Consider the following 22,571-nt stretch of genomic DNA (forward strand, 5'->3'; position numbering starts at 1 on the left):
GTTGCTTTTAATGGATTTGCGGAGTTGAGTCCTTTTGTACTAGATAAACATTCCACTGAGTTGGGTTATTTCAGTTCACCCAGAGGTATAGGATGATTATGTGTGTAATGACTGAAAGTGATGCCAGTGATACAGTAGGCGTAAGCTACTGTAGGTGTATGACAGTATGGAGAGGAGTGACTGTATAATGTAATCTGGGCTGCTAGGTATACTCAGACAGCTCTCATAACACCTTCATAATCCTATTTAGCTAATCTATATGCTACTGCTACAACAGTTCTCTGCACAGCAACAGGACCACTCGGGATGTATGACTATCAAACATACCACGACAATGGACAGGGTTAGGAGAAAGTTCACGTCAAAGTGTGGTCATGTAGAAAGTTGTAATTACCTTTTCCATTGTGTTTTGACAACAACAACAAAAAGAAATGTCGAGTGCATTATAAACGTGCATTATCTTACACATAGCAAACATGTTTTAATTTGTAGTGGCTGTTTATTTTGTTCCTTTGTCAAATGGTTCATTCACTCTGATCTGTGTTTAACGACAATGTTCACTCAACATCTTTATTTGATAAGTAGGATCATAGATAGTAGACTCCCGAAATGTACACCATAATTCCACCAGGGTTCGCCAGTGCATTACACCTGAAAGCGCAACGAACGCCCGTCCTACTGAATTTACCATTTCGAAATTGTTTAGAGTATATCTTGATCAAACTGATGCATAGGCTACAAACAACTGCATTGTAATATAAACATTGTTACAAACGTCTAGGCAAGGAACCACTGTGCGCACAAAGTAGTCTAATATTTTCCATCCATCTCAAACCACCTACTCATTTGTCATTGAGCGACTTTGTTTTCTGGAAACACACTCACTGGTAAAGGTGGTGATTGTTCCGGGTAGGCCTAAAGCACTAATGAAATGTGTTCGTTAAGAAATTCCGGTGTGGTTTTGCAATGTGCTCACCGCCAGCACTAACTGAAAAAGTGAGATAGAGGAAGAGAGAGGGAGAGGAACTGAAATGACGAACACAGAATGGATTCAGTATTTAGTAAAATTGCTTTAATACTATAGGATATATTTTATTTATATTTTTTATAGAAGTTTGTAAATTATTTATGCGACACCATGGACTCTAACATAATGGACATTCTAGAAGAATTCATGGAAAGTGCGTTGGTGACTTGGGTATGTGTCAAAGCTTATTTAAATCACTTTCAGATGCTATAGTAGTAGGCCTAGATATACGTGGTCATAGTCTTTTATAAAACATCAAAATACATAGCCTATTGCTGTTGTTTTGTTTTTATGGAGTATCAATAGATACAAATCCTGTAAATAAACGATGTGTAAATGTAAAAAAAAAAACACATAAAGTATGCATTTTATAAATAATGTATAAGTCTTTATTTACAAAAGTTAAAACAATACGAATGGGTTGAACTTGAATCAGATGTAAATGCTTGTCATAACTTTTGTTACATGAAAAGGACAGCAAACACTTAGTTCTTAAACTTCTCCTTTTCACAGCTTTCTCTACAATGGCTCATAGAATGTATCTTGTTGTTTTACCTTATATCTGTGACTTCCTATTCCCTTTCTTATTATCTTTCTTATTATCTTAGGTTGCACAGTGCCTTCGGAATGTGTTCAGTCCCCTTGACTTTTACTGCATTTTGTTACGTTACAGCCTTATTCTAAAATGGAATAAATAGTTTTCCCCCCTCATCAATCTACACACAATACTCCATAATGACAAAGCCAAAACAGGTTTTTAGAAATTCTTGCTAATTTATAAAAAATCCAAAACACATTTACGTAAGTATTCAGACCCTTTACTCACTATTTTGTTGAAGCTCCTTTGGCAGCGATTACAGCATCGAGTCTTCTTGGGTATGACGCTACAAGCTTGGCACAACTGTATTTGGGGAGATTCTCCCATTCTTCTCTGCAGATCCTCTCAAGCTCTGTCAGGTTGGATGGGGAGCGTCGCTGTACAGCTATTTCCAGGTCTCTCCAGAGATGTTCGATCGGGTTCAAGTCCGGGCTCTGGCTGGACCACTCAAGGACATTGACAGACTTGTCCCGAAGCCACTCCTGCGTTGTCTTGGCTGTGTGCTTTGGGTTGTTGTCCTGTTGGCAGATGAACCTTCGCCCCAGTCTGAGGTACCGGTCGCTCTGGAGCAGGTTTTCATCAAGGATCTCTCTGTACTTTGCTCCGTTCGTCTTTGCCTCGATCCTGACTAGTCTCCCAGTCCCTGCCACTGAAAAACATCCCCACAGCATGATACTGCCACCACCATGCTTCACCGTAGGGATGGTGCCAGGTTTCCTCCAGACGTGACGCTTGGCATTCAGGCCAAAGAGTTCAATCTTGGTTTCATCAGAACAGAGAATTGTGTTTCTCATGGTCTGAGAGTCTTTAGGTGCCTTTTGGCAAACTCTAAGCGGGTTGTCATGTGCCTTTTACTGAGGAGTGGCTTCCATCTGGCCACTCTACCATGAAGGCCTGATTGGTGGAGTGCTGCAGAGATGTTTGTCCTTCTGGAAGGTTCTCCCATCTCCACAGAGGAACTCTGAAGCTCTGTCAGAGTGACCATTAGGTTCTTGGTCACCTCCCTGACCAAGGCCCTTCTCCCCCGATTGCGCAGTTTGGCAAGGCGGCCAGCTCTAGGAAGAGTCTTGATGGTTCCAAACTTCTTCCATTTAAGAATGATGGAGGCCACTGTGTTCTTGGGGACCTTCAATGCTGCAAATGTTTTGGTACCCTTCCCCAGATCTGTGCCTCAACACAATCCTGTCTCGGAGCTCTACGGACAATTCCTTTGCCCTCATGGCTTGGTTTTTGCTCAGACATGCACTGTCAATTGTGGGACCTTATATAGACAGGTGTGTGCCTTTCCAAATCATGCCCAATCAATTGAATTTACCACAGGTGGACTCCAACCAAATTGTATAAACATCTCAAGGATGATCAATGGAAACAGGATGCACCTGAGCTCAATTTCTCATATCAAAGGGTCTGAATACTTATTTAAATAAGGTATTTCTGTTTTTTATTTGTAATATATTTGTAAACATTTCAAAAGACGTGTTTTCGTTTGTCATTATGTGGTATTGTGGGTAGATTGCTGAGGATTTGTATTTATTTAATCCATTTTAGAATAAGGTTGTAACGTAACAAAATGTGAAAAAAGTCAAGGGGTCTGAATATTTCCGAAGGCACTGTTTATTGTGTTTCTATATAATTTAGGGTTTGATTCAATCCGTAGCGCAGAATATCTGCGTTGTGGCACGGTTCACATTTAAAGGTAATTTCCGATTGAGCCAACATACACTACATGACCAAAAGTATGTGGAAAACTGCTCGTTGAACATCTCACTCCAAAATCATGTTTATTAATATGGAGATGGTCCCCCTTTGCTGCTATAACAGCCTCCACTCTTCTGGGAAGGCTTTCCACTAGATGTTGGAACATTGCTGTGAGGTCGGGCACTGATGTTGGGCGATTAGGCCTGGCTCGCAGTCTGTGTTCCAATTCATCCCCAAGGTGTTCGATGAGGTCAGGGCTCTGTGCAGGCCAGTCAAGTTCGTCCACACCGATCTCGACAAACTGTTGCCACAAAGTTGTAAGCACAGAATTGTCTAGAATGTCATTGTATGCTGTAACATTAGGATTTCCCTTCACTGGAACTAAGGGGCCTAGACCGAACCATGAAAAACAGCCCCAGGCCATTATTCCTCCTCCACCAAACTTTACAGCATTGGGGCACATAGTGTTTTCCTGGCATCCGACAAACCCAGATTCTTCCGTCGGACTGCCAGATGGTGAAGGGTAATTCATCACTCCAGAGAACGCGTTTCCACTGCTCCAGAGTCCAATGGCGGCGAGCTTTACACCACTCCAGCCGAGGCTTGGCATTGCGCATGGTGATCTTAGGCTTGTGTGCAGCTGCTCGGCCATTGAAACCCATTTCATGACGCTCCCGACGAACAGTTCTTGTGCTGAAGTTGCTTCCAAAGGCAGTTTGGAACTCGACAGTGAGTGTTGCAACCGAGGACAGACCATTTTTACGCGCTTCAGCACTCGGCGGTCCTGTTCTGTGAGCTTGTGTGGTCTACCACTTCGCGGCTGAGCCGTTGTTGCGCCTAGACATTTCCAATTCACAATAACGGCATGTACAGTTGACCGGGGCAGCTCTAGCAGGGCAGAAATTTGACAAACTGACTTGTTGGAAAGGTGTCATCCAATGTCGGTGCCACGTTGAAAGTTACTGAGCTCTTCAGTAAGGCCATTCTACTGCCAGTGTTTGTCTATGGAGATTGCATGGCGGTGTGCTCAATTTTATACACCTGTCAGCAAAGGGTGTGGTTAAAATAGCAGAATACACTAATTTGAAGGGATGTCCACATACTTTTGTGTATATAGTGTATACAGCGTTTACTGTGAATGCAGTCAACATTAATTGTTGATCGCGCTATAAAACTGATCTTCACTGCTACGGATTGAATTAAAGGCCCTAATAGGATGCCCCCTCCCTCAGGTACAGCTCTTTGATGGTGTAGTGGACAGGGAGGAGAATGTCATGCTCTACAACCAGTACATGGAGGTGAACTCCAAGTCCCAGAATTCCCATGACCGCTACCTGAGGCTGACCAATGGGATCTTTCTCAACGAGGTCATGAGGGTCATGTAAGTTCACACCTTTGCACAGGCGTCAAATGTTGTGGCCATGGAATGTGTGCTGAAGGATTCAATGTAATACATTCATTTGACTTTACCTGATCAAAGGTATTATAGCTGGTGAAATACTGGGCTGGGATAGTTACCTCTGCCAAGAGGTGAGAGCTTTTATGGCACAAGTAGACGTGCACACTGGCTCAATCCCCACTCTGGCTATTGTACTAAATAAGCTGTGCCTTTCACCTCCGTCCGTCCGTCTGTCTGTCTGTCATTCCCAGAGACCCCAACCCCAAGCTGGAGCATTTGTACCGCAGTGGGAGAGATGACCAGATGCTCCGAGTCCAGAACTTCTCCATCCTCAACCGACACCTCAGGGCCTTCTACCAGGTATTGGTGTTTGTGTTGGGTTTGATACACAATCACATATCAGAGTCATTTACCACACAAGGTCCAGACTCGAGCCGAGGGAGACATCCAGGAAAATCTCTGTGAGAAATGAACTTTAGTCCGATACAATGTACAAAACACACAAAAACATGAGTCTTCACTGTTTGAGTTCCTGCTTTTGATAAGTCATTCAAACCCTCTGAACAGTGGAGCATCATGGGAGGGACACCAGCAAGTTTCAAATAAGATTCTGGGATTTATTCAGAAATGTTTTGGATACAATTTATTGACAGGACTGTTTGTCATGACAACAATTCCGTTTTGTCTGGTGTTGTTACAATGTCATTTAGTTTTTTGCGGTTTCACTTCTTGCTTCGTGTTTCCTGGTCACACTGGCAGGGCTGTGAAACCTTAAACTACCAGCAGCATGTGGTCACTCTGCAGCCTAATTTCTCTCTACCAGGACTTGTGTCTGAGAACCAAATATAGTCATCGTACTACGTAGAAACATACATGAACAAATTGGCCTACTTTCCCCTCTGATGTCATCTGTGTTTGTATTCTAAACTGAACTAAACTGGAAGGTTTTGTCATTTCAATGTTGATTTGAATACAGTAACTGCAATGTGGTTAGGGAAATGACAAGAAATACATATTTTTATCCCTTCAAGCTCTCCCTTTGCTCAAACCCTCTGATTCTGTCTTTAGGAAGACCTACAGCAGCTGATTCTGATGCCTCTTCCGAACATTGCCATTTTGGGGCAAGACCCCCTAACAGGTAAAAAGAGCCAGTTGAAAGTACAGAATCTCTGATTGGGCTCCTATGTTGTCTATGAGAGTATGATGGGAACAAGATAGTCATAAGAGTGGTATCTGTGTTTTCAGAGGCAGCAGTGGAGGAGTTGAGGAGATTGCTACTGCTTTTACTGGGAAGTGCTGTACAGGTGATGTCTCTCTCTCTCACACACACACACGCACGCACACGTACACACACACTGCAATTGTAACTGAGCCAACCTTACTGACTACTCTTTGTTGATCAACAACAGTGTGAGAGGAAGGAAACTTTCATACAGCAAATCCAGTCGCTGGACATCGAGACTCAAACTGCCATTGCGAACTGTATCCAGGAGGTCAGTTCAGTTCCCTACTCATCTACCCATTAACGTTCACCACGTCAGCCGTTTTGTCCCGGAATGCTCAGTCACATACTGTTATTACCATAGAGAGGTGAGAAACTGTTGTTCCTGCAGGTGACCCAGGACCCCAGAGCGGTGCTGCCGCTGCAGTGGGAGGAGCTGGGAGTGCTGGAGGGGGTGGAGCTACAGCTGCTGTTTGGCTCCATGGCCAGACAGATCCAAGGCCTGCTGGCACAGAGGGACACACACCTGGAGGTACACAGACAAATACTCACAAATAGGTCCAGAACAAGAGAAGAGGAATTGAATGATGAAACCAGGCCTTTCAGCCTCTATAGGAGAGTGTATTCCCAGTGAAAGCATCACTGTGTCAAACCTGATTTAAAAAGCTCTGAGGATTTCTTCCTCTCACAGATTGACACAGAACCTGGTCCTGATTTCATCACCTTCCTGTCATCTCTCTCCGTCTCTCTTTTTCCTTCCGTCTCTCCCTCCGCCGTCTCTCTCAGAGGATAGCAGAGTTGTGTTGGAAGAGTGAGGTCCAGCAGGCTGAGTCTGTCATGGCAACCCGAGGTGGTCACGTTGACGAGCAGCCCCAGGGTCTGGCTGTACAGCTAGCAGACAGCAGGGCCAAACTACGACGCCTCAAACAAGAACTGTAAGACGTGTGTGTGTGTGTGTGTGTGTGTGTGTGTGTGTGTGTGTGTGTGTGTGTGTGTGTGTGTGTGTGTGTGTGTGTGTTTGTGTGTTTAAGGTTTTTAAATTGGAAGAGGACTATTCTGTAAGAGGTGTCTGTAGTTTAGTAGTACAATACTATTGCAATAATGACGTTTGTTTCTATAGGGAAGACAAAGGAGATCAACTATTGGATCACAAGCAGGAAGTACAAACTATGGACGAGCAGCTGAAGAAACTTCAGAAGGAGGTAAGATTTTCTCTGGTATCACTACCAGTAACTGAACCAGAACTTTCTGCTACTTTTGTCCTCCTCTAACCTCACCTCAATCTTGTGTGTGTTGGGCAGAACCGCAGTCTTCAGGGTGAGGTGCGGGGAATGCGAGCCTTGCGTGACGAGCTGGACTGTCTTCGTGACCGTGCAGGCAGAGCCGAGCAGCTGCAGACAGAACTACAGAGCTGCACTCATAGACTACGCAGCCTGGAAGTCACTCGCACACAACTGAAGGTATCGCCACCAATACACTGCACACTGTTTAGTACACAGAGACACTATTGATGGTTTCTCCACCTATACACCACACACTGTTTAGTACACAGAGACACTACTGAAGGTATTGCCACCAATACACCACACACTGTTGCCACACACAAGCACAATTGAAGGTACCACGCCACGTCTACCGTCAACTGTAGCCACACTCAGCTGATGGTTGGCCCATTCCCAAAACAACCCTCAGCCCCTTCCCCCTAGCTACTTCCCTCTGTTTGCAGATGGGCTTACAGTAGGTGAGCTCCCTCAATATTGATAATACTTTGCAGTTTCTTCAGATCTGTACATACCTGTAGTATTGGTGCTAGGTACTGTAGGTGCTATGCCTTGTTTTTCTACTGGGACATTGAATGCTGTTACCTGTCTCTATCCCCTGTCTCTGTCTCTCTGTGTCTGTCTCTATCCCCTGTCCCTGTCTCTCTCTCTGTCTCTATCCCCTGTCCCTGTGTCTATCCCCTGTCCCTGTCTCTGTCCCTCTCTCTGTCTCTATCCCCTGTCTCTGTCTCTCTCTCTGTGTCTATCCCCTGTCTCTGTCTCTCTGTCTCTATCTGGTCTATGTCTCTCTCTCTTTGTCTATATCTCCTGTCCCTGTCTCTCTCTGATTCTATCCCGTCTCTGTCTCTAACCCCTGTATTTCTCTCTTTCTCTATCCCCTCTCTCTGTCTCTATCCCCTGTCTCTGTCTCCATCCCGGCTCTATCCCCTGTCCCTGTCTCTCTCTCTCTCCCCTGTCCCTGTCTCTCTCTCTGTGTCTATCCACTGTCTCTGTCTCTAACCCCTGTCCCTGTCTCTGACTCTTTCTCTCTCTTTGTCTCTATCCCCTGTCCCTGTCTCTATCCCCCGTCTCTCTCTGCGTCTCTGTCCCCTGTCTCTGTGTGGTGCCCCCCGTAGGAGCAGCAGCAGCTGTGTGTGGCACTGCAGGAGACCCGGGTCCTGCTGGAGGAGCAGCTGGCGGACACACGACAACGCTGCTCCAGCCTACGGGAGCTGGAGAGAGACAATCTACTGCTGCGACAAAGACTCATAGACCTGGAGGGGGTAGGTAATGATGGTAATGTGTGTGTGGAAATGTGTTTCTGAATCACAAGTAAGGAATTTGGTATCTGCTGGCCGGGCTCACGTAGACATTTTCCCTAATTTGTTGGTGTGTGTGTGTCTGTAGGAGCGGGATACTGAGAGGCAGAGGGTCGATGAGCTCTTGGAGATGAATATGGGCCTGGAGGCGGAGCTTAGACAGGAGCTTAGACATAACAACAACAATACAGGCAGGATGACAGCGGCTCCACATTTCCACCAATTGGAGGTGGAGTCTGACGAGGAGGCTGGGCTAAGAGTGGAGCTAAGAGAAGAGATTGGTCAGTCAGTCTGCCTGTCTGTTGTATGTCTTTTTAGTTAAATTATTTGATTATTGTCCACGACCCCGCCTCTCTAATTCAAATTCAAATAAGCTTTAATGGCATGAATGGTACCACTGTTGCCAAAGCAAAGAAATATATATCCCTCCCTCCCTCTCCACTCCCTCTCTCTCATTCTCTCTCTCATTCTCTCTCTCTCTCTCATCCTCTCTCTCATTCTCTCATTCTCTCTCTCTCTCTCTCTCTCATTCTCTCTCTGTCTCATTCTCTCTCTCTCTCTCATTCTCTCTCTCTCTCATTCTCTCTCATTCTCTCTCTCTCTCATTCTCTCTCTCAGATCTGAAACCTCTAAGTGTGGAGGTGGGCGAGGCATCGTCAGTGAGGCTTCTGGGAGCTGAGAATGAGAACGCTGAGCTGAGGAGACGCCTGGAGGACCTGCAGTCCGAACAGAAGTTCAGGGGTCAGAGGGTAAGGGTCACGAGGTCACGAGGGTCAATCTATCAAAATGGATTGAGTCTAGGTTAAAACTCCAGAGAGCAGGCAAATGCAACAGTAGCAAGGAACAGTAAAGAAGAATGAGACTCGACACAGGGAGCCTTGTGGCTTGCCAAGTACTTGTATTAGTGTCCAGGCTAAGGGCACTGCTATTGGAGGATCCAACTGTCTGCTATATTTTGCAGCAAGCTGATTTGCCGGAGGTGAGTGAGGAGCTGGCCTGTCTGGAGGCAGAACATCAGAATACCCTAAGAGAGGTGAGCTGATGTGACCGACTGTGTTAACCCTCTGAGCTAAAGCCGAGGCATTAGGAGGCTAACAAAAGTCTTTAAGTCTAAGAGAACGCTATTCGTCATGTGGGTGTGGTTCTCTAAACCGTTACAGTGATGTGTACAGTGCATTCAGAAAGTATTCATCCCCCTTCCCCAAATCCACATTTTGTTACGTTACGGCCTTATTCTAAAATGGATTAAATAAAAATGTCCTTATCAACCTACACACAATACCCCATAATGACAAAGCGAAAACATTTTTTTAGAAATTTTTGCAAATTTATTAAAAACAGAAATACCTTATTTACATAAGTACTCAGACCCTTTGCTATGAGACTCGAAATTGAGCTCAGGTGCATCCTGTTTCCATTGATCATCCTTGAGAGGTTTATACATCTTGATTGGAGTCCACCTGTGGTAAATTCAATTGATTGGACATGATTTGGAAAGGTCCCAAAGTTGACAGTGCATGTCAGAGCAAAAACCAAGCCATGAGGTTGAAGGAATTGTCCGTAGAGCTCCGAGACAGGATTGTTTCGAGGCACAGATCTGAGGAAGGGTACCAAAACATTTCTGCAGCATTGAAGGTTCTCAAGAACACAGTGGCCTCCATCATTCTTAAATGGAAGAAGTTTGGAACCACCAAGACATGACAGCCCGCTTGGAGTTTGTCAAAAGGCACCTAAAGGACTCTCACACGGAACCCAAACTGGCTGTGCGCGTGCACCATCGTGCATAAATGTATTTTGTTCCCCCCACACCAAACGCGATCACGACACACAGGTTAAAATATCAAAACAAACTCTGAAACAATTATATTAATTTGGGGACAGGTCGAAAAGCAGTAAACATGAATGGCAATTTAGCTAGCTAGCTTGCACTTACTAGCTAATTTGTCCTATTTAGCTAGCTTGCTGTTGCTAGCTAATTTGTCCTGGGATATAAACATTGAGTTGTTATTTTACCTGAAATGCACAAGGTCCTCTACTCCGACAATTACTCCACACATAAAACGGTCAACCGAATCGTTTCTAGTCATCTCTCCTCCTTCCAGGCTGTTTCTTCTCTTGACTTTATAATGCGATTGGCAACTTTCATAAATTAGGTGCATTACCGCCACCGACCTCGTTCGTCTTTCAGTCACCCACGTGGGTATAACCAATGAGGAGATGGCACGTGGGTACCTGTTTCTATAAACCAATGAGGAGATGGGAGAGGCAGGACTTGCAGCACAATCTTTGTCAGAAATAGAACTGACTTCTATTTTACCCCTTGGCAACGCAGACGCTCGTTGGCGGGAGCGAGCACTGTGGGTGCAATAATTGAATAACATAGATTTCTAAATTTATTTTGCGACGCTCGCGCAGGTGACGCACGCGGTGTAGTCAGCCTGTCAGAACATGAGAAACAAGAATCAAGTGTCACGTCTGGAGGAAACCTGGCACCATCCGTACGGTGAAGCATGGAGGTGGTAGTATCATGCTGTGGGGATGTTTTTCAGTGGCAGGGACTGGGAGACTAGTCAGGATCGAGGGAAAGATGAACAGAGCAAAGTACAGAGAGATCCTTGATGAAAACTTGCTCCAGAGTGCTCAGGACCTCAGACTGGGGCGAAGGTTCACCTTCCAACAGGACAACGACCCTAAGCATACAGCCAAGACAACGCAGGAGTGGTTTCGGGACAAGTCTCTGAATGTCCTTGAGTGGCCCAGCCAGAGCCTGGACTTGAACCCATTCGAACATTTCTGGCGTCATACCCAAGGAGACTCAAGGCTGTAATCGCTACCAAATGCGCTTCAACAAAGTACTGAGTTAAGGGTCTTAATACTTATATAAATGTGGTATTTCAGTTTTTTTTTTATACATTTCCAAAATTATCAAAGCACCTGTTTTTTCTTTGTCATTATGTGGTATTGTGTGTAGATTGATGAGGGGGAAAAAGTATTCAATCCATTTTAGAATAAGGCTGTAACGTCACAAAATGTGGAAAAAGTCAAGGGGTCTGAATACTTTCTGAAGGCATTGTATCTAGATGTGACCTCACTGTGTCGTCTGACATGTATCTAGATGTGACCTCACTGTGTCGTCTGACATGTATCTAGATGTGACCTCACTGTGTCGTATGACATGTATCTAGATGTGACCTCACTGTGTCGTCTGACATGTATCTAGATGTGACCTCACTGTGTCGTATGACATGTATCTAGATGTGACCTCACTGTGTCGTCTGACATGTATCTAGATGTGACCTCACTGTGTCGTCTGACATGTATCTAGATGTGACCTCACTGTGTCGTATGACATGTATCTAGATGTGACCTTACTGTGTCGTATGACATGTATCTAGATGTGACCTCACTGTGTCGTCTGACATGTATCTAGATGTGACCTCGCCGTGTCGTCTGACATGTATCTAGATGTGACCTCACTGTGTCGTATGACATGTATCTAGATGTGACCTCACTGTGTCGTCTGACATGTATCTAGATGTGACCTCGCTGTGTTGTCTGACATGTATCTAGATGTGACCTCACTGTGTCGTCTGACATGTATCTAGATGTGACCTCACTGTGTCGTCTGACATGTATCTAGATGTGACCTCACTGTGTCGTCTGACATGTATCTAGATGTGACCTCACTGTGTCGTCTGACACGTATCTAGATGTGACCTCACTGTGTCGTCTGACATGTATCTAGATGTGACCTCACTGTGTCGTCTGACATGTATCTAGATGTGACCTCACTGTGTCGTCTGACATGTATCTAGATGTGACCTCACTGTGTCGTCTGACATGTATCTAGATGTGACCTCGCTGTGTCGTCTGACATGTATCTAGATGTGACCTCACTGTGTCGTCTGACATGTATCTAGATGTGACCTCACTGTGTCGTCTGACATGTATCTAGTTTCAACCTCACTGTGTCGTCTGACATGTATCTAGATGTGACCTCACTGTGTCGTCTGACACATTAACTGTTCTTGTCCTCCTCTCCACTCTCAGTTTCAGAATGTCAAGAATGAAAATGCCACTTTGAAAAAGAGCCTGGAACTGCTGTTGACAAAGCATCAAAGTATTGAGGAAGAAGGAGAGAAGGAGGAGAGGGGAGAGAGGGGAGTCCAAGGTTCTGAGTCCTCAAGAGGAGAAGGGGAGGGTACTGCCCGGAGAAGGTTGGACAGTGAGAGGGGAGCCAACATCATTAGAACCCAAAGAGAAGCTGGAGTTGGGGCAGAGCTGCTCCATCCTGAAGAGAGAGAGGTGGAAGCAGAGGATCAGGTGCTGAAACCCAAAAAGAGAGAAGAAGAAGCAGAATGTGAGAAGATAGAGAGAGAGATAAAACATGTTACAAATGAGAAGGAAGAAGATGTTGGGAAGGCAGATATTGACCGGAAAGAGATACAAGACCCCAGCCCAGCCACTGAAGAAGAGAAACTGCCAAAAACAAAGGAGAGAGAAGAGAAAGAAAAGTCAGTGGAACTCAGTGAAAAAGACGTGTGTGTGTTCCCTGTGCCAGACATGGAGCGCCTGGCCTCTGAGCTCCAGCAGGCCCTGGAGGAGGCTGACAAGCAGGTGTCTGTAGCCCAGGACCTGCGCTCCAAGCTGGGGGAGCAGAGCAGGAAAGCCTGGGAGGCTGAGCAGAGACTGGTGCTACTGGAGGCCGAGGGCCAGAGACTGAGGAAGGCTACAGAGAGCCTGGCAGAGGCTAGGAGACAGATAGAGGTATGGAACCAATCATGATCTGAAAATCATTACTCTGCCAGTAGTTTCATGTACCAGAATCATAGGGCTTTCTTCCTTCACATTGCAGCTGTCGTAGACAGTTACTTAATCCCTTGTCCATCCATCTGTCCGTCCATCCAGTCTTCCATAGAGTACCATCGTCTGTCTTTTAATTCTTAGTCTTCCTAGTCCTCTGTCAGATGGTCCGTCCCTCTGTCCCTTCCACATCATTCCTCTCTGGTGTGTGTTAGGTGCTGCAGGTGGAGCGCCTGCAGATGGAGGAGGAGCTATGTCGTCTGCGGAGCCAGGCTGAGCTGCAGCGGATGCAGGCCTCAGTCATCGCTACTCTGGAGGGGGAGCGAGCCACGCTGGAGAGAGAGAGAGAGACCCTCCGTAGCTCTGTGGACACCCTACGCACTGCCCAACGCAAGGTGCCACTGCTGCAATACACACACTATGCACTGCAAAACACACACAAATTACTACCAACAGAAAGATCAGGACTAGATTACACAATGTCACTGAATACTGTGATCCTGAACGCTACCTTGTTTGCCAGGGTGACCAATTGGAGCTGATGACCCAAGCCCTGAGGGCGGAGCTAGAGCGCCAGGGGAGGAGTCTAGAATCCTCACGGCATAATGAGGAGGAGCTAGAGGCGGAGCTTCGCGAGGTAGCACTAGAGGTTGAGTCTCTGACCCGGGGGCGGGACCAGGCTCTGCTGGAGGTCTTGCGATTGGAGCAGGAGAAGGAGGCGTGTCAGGGAGAGCTGGACAGCCAACGAAAGGAGCAGAGGCAGAGGGAGAGGGAGGCGGCCAGGCTGAGGCAGCAGCTACAGAGTACAGCATCAGCCCTGGAACATAGCAACCAGAGGGCCTGCAGTCTGGAGACAGAACACAGGTGATACACAAACACCTGGAGCTGCGCACGCACGCACGCACGCACACACACACACACACACAATTAATTTAAAATAGAGGTAGCAGAACAGTCCCCTCCATGTACATAGTGTTTCTGTACTATTACCATATTATGGGTCTGACCTAGTTGATCTCTCTGTCTCTGTAGGCATGTGTGTCAGGAGCTGTCTCAATCCAAGGAGCTTTGTGCTCAACTACAGGACCTGGAGCAGGAGCTCGGTACTCGGCTACAGGGTCTGGAGAAGGAGAGCCAGGAGCTTAAAGAGCTGAACACAGAAGCCCAGGATAAAATCAGATCTCTGAATCAGGTGTGTGTGTGGGTGTGTGTGTATGTGTATGTGTATGTGTATGTGTATGTGTGTGTGTGTGTGTGTGTGTGTGTGTGTGTGTGTGTGTGTGTGTGTGTGTGTGTGTGTGTGTGTGTGTGTGTGTGTGTGTGTGTGCGTATGCGTATGCGTATGCGTGAGTGCGTGTGCGTGAGCGTGTGCGTGTGCGTGTGGGTGTGGGTGTGGGTGTGTGTGTGTGTGTGTGTGTGGGTGTGTGTGTGTGTGTGTGTGTATGTGTGTGTGTGTGTACCTTGAGCCTTGAAATCTGTTTTCATCCTCTCCTTTTCCCACAGGAGCTAGCCAATGAGAAGGTGCAGTCTCAAAAACTGTCCAATGAGGCTGCACTGCTGAAGCAGGAGTTGGAGAGGGCAGAGGCTGAACTGAAGACAGTTACCGCTGACCTTCTTTCAGAGAAGCGGGAGAGAGATGCCGTTCCTGCTAATTTCCAACCAGAAAGGCCTGCTAACACACAGCAGGCTACATCCTCAGACACACTCACATTAGAGCACCCAGAGGCTAAAGATCCCCAATCAAAGGAGGGCCATGACCTCCCTACGACCCCAAAAGCTAGAGTAGAGAAGATGGACTGGTCTCTGAGTGAACGACTGATAGACCTGGAGAGAGAGGTGTGTGTTCACCTGTCGTTATTATTTTATTTGTTGATATTTGCTGTGCCATATCATATGTCCTAGATAACAGAAGCTAGCTACAGAGGACCGCACCCTGTCCCCCAGTGTACCTCTCTAGGAAGAATATTCTGCTTATACCCTAATCACATATTTGTAATCAACTCTTTGTAATCAACTCACCTCCCTCTCAGAATGCAGTGATGGGTGCGGAGCGGGAGGTGTGTTCACCTCTCAGATTCTAATCTGCTGATATATGCTGTGACAACTAGTCATGTGATTGTCAACTTTCTCTAGTCAAATCATCTCTTTCTCACCTCCCCCTCAGAATGCAGCGGTGGGCGCGGAGCGGGAGGTGTTGCTATCCCAGCTGTCTCAGTCCCAGTCAGCCTGTAGCTACCTGAGGGAGCAGATAGACACCCTGCAACATCACTCTATCAGCCTGCAGGAGACCTGCACCAAGCTGCAGGCACTCAACACTCAGCTACAGGTATCATACAGCTACTATTGTTTTATATAGTTATTATACTGAAAGTGTTACCTCTCGCCACTTCAGAGACGGTAGTACTGTCACGTGTCAGAGTCACAGTGTTTGGTTTCCAACACCCCCCCTCCCCTTCCCCTCTCCCAGGTGGACCAGGCGGCCCTGAGCTTCCAGCATGCAGCAGTGTTGGCAAGGTGCTGCGAGAGCGAGGCCAGGTGTGCTGCTCTGGAGGCGGAGTCTAAGGTCTGGGCCAGGGAGCATGAGGAGTCATTGGCCAGGGCGGAGGGGCTGAGGAGGGACCAGGAGCGAATGACAATGTTGCAGCAGAGGCAGGAGGCAGAGCTAGAGGAGCTGCTGGATAGACACTCTGACCTGAGGAGCAACAACCGTAACCTGGAGACACAGTACAGGGAGCTGGAGGGAAGGTAGGGAGCCGGAGGGAAGGTAGGGAGCCGGAGGGAAGGTAGGGAGCCGGAGGGAAGGTAGGGAGCCGGAGGGAAGGTAGGGAGCCGGTAGAGCGCCGGAGGGAAGGTAGGGAGCCGGAGGGAAGGTAGGGAGCCGGAGGGAAGGTAGGGAGCCGGTAGGGAGCCGGAGGGAAGGTAGGGAGCCGGTAGAGAGCCGGATGGAAGGTAGGGAGCCGGAGGGAAGGTAGGGAGCCGGAGGGAAGGTAGGGAGCCGGTAGAGAGCCGGAGGGAAGGTAGGGAGCCGGAGGGAAGGTAGGGAGCTAGAAGGAAGGTAGTGAACACCAAGTAACACTTTATTTAAAGAAGTATACATAAGGCATTCGTAACTTTATGAAACCAGTCTGATTGTAATTTCATATGCCATTGAATACACTGTAAACTGACTTGTGAGAAAACCCCTGATAAAATAACGTTTATGAAATTAGTCATGACACCTTAATGAGTGTTTTAAGTATAAGTCATAGCAATGTTCATAACACCTTCATGTTCTCCAGGTATCAGGAGCTCCTGGGCCTCAAATCCCATCTGGAGGAGAAAGAAACAGAGATGAAGATGGAAAGAGAGAAGATGGAGGGAGAGGTGCAGAAGAAAGCGGAGAGAGAAAGAGAACTAGAGAGACTGAAAGAGGATTATGAGAGGTAAAAAAACACCCTCTCAGTCAAACAACTAACTGCTCCGTCATCACTTATTCTCTTCAACTTATTTAATGTAATATAACTTCTTGTTCTATTCAGTTCATTCCTGATCTATTCAGTTCATTCCTGATCTATTCAGTTCATCCCTGATCTATTCAGTTCATTCCTGATCTATTCAGTTCATTCCTGATCTATTCAGTTCATCCCTGATCTATTCAGTTCATCCCTGATCTATTCAGTTCATCCCTGATCTATTCAGTTCATCCCTGATCTATTCAGTTCATTCCTGATGTATTCAGTTTGTCCTTGTTCTATTCAGTTCATTCCTGATCTATGCAGTTCGTTCCTGATCTATTGATTATATTTCTGATCTATTTAGTTTGTCCTTGTTATATTCATGTCATCCCTGATCTATTCAGTTCATTCCTGATCTATTCAGTTTGTCCTTATTCTACTCAGTTCATCGCTGATCTATTCAGTCTGATACCAAGCAGTTGGTTGTTTGACTGACAAATAGCCTGAGTTGCTGCTTCACTGTCTTATTTTGTCAAGTAATTCCTTGGTTTTCTGTCTCTGTCTGTCGGTCTGATCTGATAGTATCTGGTTGTGTTGTGATGTATGTTGTTCTGTTCTCCCAGGCTGCAGGGCGTGCAGAGGGAGTCAGCTCAGGTACAGAGTGAGCTGCTGGCTCAGGGCTCGATGCTGCGGGGGGAGCTGAGTGCTGCACAGCTGGAGAGGACCAGGCTGGAGGGAGAGATAAGCTCTCTGAGGGAGAGCAACCAGAGACTGGAGCTCAGCACTGACCGCCTCACCAACCAGTACCAGGTCAGGAGGAAGGGAGGGTCTCACTCACACACACGTTGGTTTTACTATCCAAGTTGGGACCAAAAAAGTATATTTTCCCTAAAACTAAACCTAACCCTAATTGTACCCTAAACCCTGAGCACAAAATAGCATTGTTGCTTTTAGGGACCGGCGAAATGTCCACACTTGTCAAATTATCATTGTTTTACTATCCTTGTGATGACTTTTGGAACACAAGTATATTTAAGTTAGACCTTGTTTACTAGAAATAATTCTGAAACCTGTGTGTGTGTAGCTGCTGACCCAGCTGAAGGGGAACATGGAGGAGGAGAACCGTCACCTGTTGGAGCAGAACCAGAGTCTGACCAATCACAACAGAGACCTGATGGAGCAGAGCCTGGAGCGCAAGGACCAGCACCACTCACAGCAGAGAGAGTACCAGTCAGTACACACACACACACACACACAGCAGAGAGAGTACCAGTCAGTACACACACACACACAGCAGAGAGAGTACCAGTCAGTACACACACACACAGCAGAGAGAGTACCAGTCAGTACACACACACACAGCAGAGAGAGTACCAGTCAGTACACACACACACACAGCAGAGAGAGGACCAGTCAGTACACACACACACAGCAGAGAGAGTACCAGTCAGTACACACACACACACACACACAGCACAGAGAGTACCAGTCAGTACACACACACACAGCAGAGAGAGTACCAGTCAGTACACACACACACACAGCAGAGAGAGGACCAGTCAGTACACACACACACAGCAGAGAGAGTACCAGTCAGTACACACACACACACAGCAGAGAGAGTACCAGTCAGTACACACACACACACACACACACACACACACACACACACACACACACACACACACACAGCAGAGAGAGTACCAGTCAGTACACACACATACACTCACAGCAGAGAGAGTACCAGTCAGTACACACACACACACAGCAGAGAGAGTACCAGTCAGTACACACACACACACAGTAGAGAGAGTACCAGTCAGTACACACACACACAACAGAGAGAGTACCAGTCAGTACACACACACACACACACACAGCAGAGAGAGTACCAGTCAGTACACACACACACACACAGCAGAGAGAGTACCAGTCAGTACACACACATACACTCACAGCAGAGAGAGTACCAGTCAGTACACACACACACAGCAGAGAGAGTACCAGTCAGTACACACACACACACACACACACACACACACACACACACACACACACACACACACACACACACACACACACACACACACACACACACACACACACACACACACACACACACACACACACACACACACACACACACACACACACACACACACACACACACACACACACACGAGAGAGTACCAGTCAGTACACACACAGACACACACACAGCAGAGAGAGTACCAGTCAGTACACACACGCACGCACGCACGCACGCACGCACACACACACACACACACACACACACACACACACACACACACACACACACACACACACACACACACTCACAGCAGAGAGAGTACCAGTCAGTACACACACACACAAATGTAAATATTATTTTATTTTCGCCTAACTTCTCATCTCTCTTCAACTCTCTTCTTTCTCCTCTCCTCTCCTCCCTCTCTCCAGAGAGAAGATGGGTGAGCTGCGTAGAGAGAAACAGAAGCTGGTGGAGAAGATCATGGACCAGTACAGAGTCCTGGACCCCAGCATGCCTACACCCAGCAAGGCCAAGTAAAGACACACACACACACACACACACACACACACGTTGTCCATTGAAGTCAATGATGTGCCGTTAAGATTGGGTCTGTGGAGGCTGATGCCCCTCTGTAAAGATGCTGTCATGGACAGGTGGACTTGTCGAGAGAGGTTCCAGCGTTTCTTCTGGACTCCTGCAATTCGTTTGGATGCAGACACAGGCCAAATCTCTCTTTTTGTCGTCGTCCCCTCCAACCACTCTCTCAATCTCCCTCACTTCTTATTGATCTTGATCTCCCTCACTATGTCTCCTTCCTTTCCTGCCTTCCTCCTCCATCCCTCTGTAGGAAGTCCAACTGGATAGCAGACAGGATGAAGAAGCTGATTAAGCCTAAAGGAGGAGGAGTAGGGAGAGAGGGACGTGCTCTGTTCTACGCTGCTGGCAGTATAGAGAACCTGGCTGACAGTGCAGACTACCCACCAGACACACAGACTGCTGCTGGTTCTGGTGAGACTATACAAGACAGACAGACAGACAGACAGAACAACAACTCGTGAGAGACCACAGACACTATTATACACAAATCACATTCAAATCACTACATGAGTCATTTGTACTGATACTACTGCTCATATGTCTCTCTCTCTCCCTCACTGTCCCCTCTGTCCCTCACTGTCCCCTCTATCTTCGTTACATCTTTCCCATCTGTTCTCTTTCTTCTCTACTCCAGAACCCCACAGTGCCCCCGTCTCCCCCTCCCCCCTGCGACATGCCCCCTCCCTGGGTGACTCTGACCAGGCGGGAGGGCTGTGTGGGCTGCCGCTGCGTTCAAGTTTGGGGGGCCGTCGAAAGCTGGGCTCCCATCGAAAGCTGGGCTCCCAGTCCTTCAGTCCCGGAGACCAGAAGACTTCGCCCCTCCAGCGTCTCCAATCTGCAGACAGAGTGATCTGGGAAAGGCAGAGCAGCCCTACAGACACACCCAAAGCCACACCCATGACCTCAGCCAACAACAGCCAGGAGAATGTGATGGAGGAGGGAGGAAGAGGTGAGGAGGATCGAGGTGAGCTGGATGAAGAGGGAGGGAGTGGGGGGAAACGGGGGAGAGGGAGGGAGAGGTATAACAAGGGAGGGAGGTAGTGGGAGGAAATGGGGGAGAGAGGTAAGGAGGGATCAGAGGAAGGAGTGGGGGGAGTGGGATGGAGAGGTGAAGATGCAGAGGTGGACTATATTGGAGAGGTGGAGGGAGGACGGAGGGAGGGGTTAGACATGAGCTGGCACTGATGTCCCTGACCAACCCTGACAAATTGAAGTGAAGTGACTGGTTTTGACAGGACCTCTGTGTGTGTTTGGTTTTAGCCGTGAGTGGGGACAACATTGAAGGACATCTCAACTCAGACCCGTGCTGTCAGTCCAGTAAGGATAAACCGGCAAACTAAAAGAGAATGTCTGCCTTTCTGCTTCAACTGGAATGATGATCCTTTGCACACATCCGACCTCTGCATACACATCTGATCTAAATCCAGATAGGGACTCAAATTAAAAGTGTCAAATCAAATGTTTTGTCTGATTTTTGTAAAAGGTGCCAGAAAATACAGTATTTCCAATTCCATAGACTGTAAACGAAATGTTTTTCTACCAGCTAGTACTGTATTTGTATATATCATTGAAAAGATGTCTCTGTTCTTCTGGGGTGATAAGCAGCAGTTTCTCCTCTGTGGCCAATAGGTGTCAGTGTAGAGCTAGTTAGACACCAATACAGATCAGATGCGGGAGATTCTTTTAAATGAGAAACATGGCCTGTAGGTCCATCACAACTGTAGGGCCTCTCTGGTTCCCTGCATCCCACACCAAGGGAGCAACACATCAGCATTTCAGCTGGGGAGGGTGGGGGGATGGAGGGATTAAAGGGAGAGAAGACTGACACTAAAGGATAAAAGCAGAGAGAGAGGCTCTCCACCGAAGCCCCGGTGAATTACGATTCAGAAAAAGACAAATGGAAGGCTAATACAATTCATGAATTATGTAGTTGTCATGGCAACATTAATCAAAATGAGGCCCCAGCCTCTGAACATTTTGTTTATGAAATTGAGATGCATCCAGCGTGAGTGAGTGTGAGTGTGGAGGATGATATTGGGCCTGCCACTCAGTCAGACATCTCCATCTGACACCTGCAAACAGACAGCAACCACAAGGTGAAAAAAGCAGTGAAATAAAAACCCAGAACAAAGACAATGAAACTCCTTCTCATTCCTTACATTCAATAAAACTAAATGCATTGTACATCTGTGCCAGTTGTCATTAACATGTACGTTTGAAGAGTAGGGGTGTAAAAAAGAGACATTTCTGATTCCTTTCAGCCAATAGACTAGAATAAAAGTCAAATGACATATACAGTACACAGCCCAGTGTTCATCTTAGCTTGTCAATATGTGTCTGTAGTGGTGGTTCAATACAGGGCCTTCAGAAAGTATTCACACCCCTTGACTTTTTCCACATTTTGTTGTGTTACAGCATGAATTTGAGATTTTGTGTCACTGGCCTATAAAAGATACCCCATAATGTCAGTGGAAATATGTTTGTTTGGGACAAATCCAACACATCACTGAGTACTACTCTTCATATTTTCAAGCACGGTGGTGGCTGCATCATGTTATGGGTATGCTAGTCATTGACAAGGACATGGGAGTTTTTCAGAATAAAAATAAATGGAATAGAGCTAAGCACAGGCAAAATCCTAGAGGACAATCTGGTTCAGTCTGGTTTCCAACAGACACTGGGAGACAAATTCACCTTTCAGCAGGACAATAGACACTAGTTTGCTTACCAAGACAACATTGAATGTTCCTGAGTGGCCTAGTTACAGTTTGGACTTAAAATCGGCCTGAAAATGTCTGTCTAGCAATGACCAACAACCAACTTGACAGAACTTGAAGATTTTTTAAAATAATAATGTAAAAGTATTGTACAATCCAGGTGTGCAAAGATCTTGGAGACTCACCCAGAAAGACTCACAGACTCACAACATTTACTGACTCATTGGTTTGAATACTTATGTAAATTAGATATTTCTGAATTAAATTTTCAATAAATGTACAAAAATGTCTAAAAACATGTTTTCACTTTCTCATTATGGGGTATTGTGTGTAGATGGGTGAGAGAAAAAAACAATAATACATTTTGAATTCCGGCTGTAACACAACAAAATATGGAATAAGTCAAGGGGTATGAATACTTTCTGAAGGCTCTGTAATTGACAAGTGGAGTGGTGTAATGCCATCT

The 22,571-nt window shown here is 46.5% G+C and overlaps 1 protein-coding gene across 2 annotated transcripts; it reads left to right on the forward strand.

The window, feature by feature from the left end:
* Positions 1 to 873: 873 nt before the first annotated feature.
* Positions 874 to 20,847, forward strand: ccdc88b (coiled-coil domain containing 88B). 2 transcript variants are annotated; one of them, XM_055927542.1, is made up of 28 exons: positions 874 to 1,198; positions 4,556 to 4,704; positions 4,974 to 5,082; positions 5,791 to 5,860; positions 5,968 to 6,026; positions 6,132 to 6,215; positions 6,336 to 6,476; positions 6,731 to 6,879; positions 7,065 to 7,146; positions 7,246 to 7,404; positions 8,340 to 8,486; positions 8,611 to 8,803; positions 9,141 to 9,271; positions 9,484 to 9,555; positions 12,573 to 13,289; positions 13,541 to 13,720; positions 13,849 to 14,189; positions 14,358 to 14,517; positions 14,829 to 15,161; positions 15,490 to 15,651; positions 15,793 to 16,070; positions 16,604 to 16,747; positions 17,383 to 17,569; positions 17,844 to 17,989; positions 19,220 to 19,324; positions 19,639 to 19,799; positions 20,023 to 20,337; positions 20,649 to 20,847. In XM_055927542.1, the coding sequence occupies exons 1-28, from the start codon at positions 1,139 to 1,141 to the stop codon at positions 20,726 to 20,728; spliced, it is 4,914 nt and encodes a 1,637-aa protein (XP_055783517.1). In that variant the 5' UTR covers positions 874 to 1,138; the 3' UTR covers positions 20,729 to 20,847. The 2 variants fall into 2 exon arrangements, with proteins under 2 accessions (XP_055783517.1, XP_055783516.1); XM_055927541.1 differs by having other exon boundaries at positions 875 to 1,198; positions 20,023 to 20,352.
* Positions 20,848 to 22,571: the final 1,724 nt, after the last annotated feature.

This window comes from Salvelinus fontinalis, chromosome 6 (assembly GCF_029448725.1).
Source record: "Salvelinus fontinalis isolate EN_2023a chromosome 6, ASM2944872v1, whole genome shotgun sequence".
In the NCBI taxonomy this organism is placed as follows: Eukaryota; Metazoa; Chordata; class Actinopteri; order Salmoniformes; family Salmonidae; genus Salvelinus; species Salvelinus fontinalis.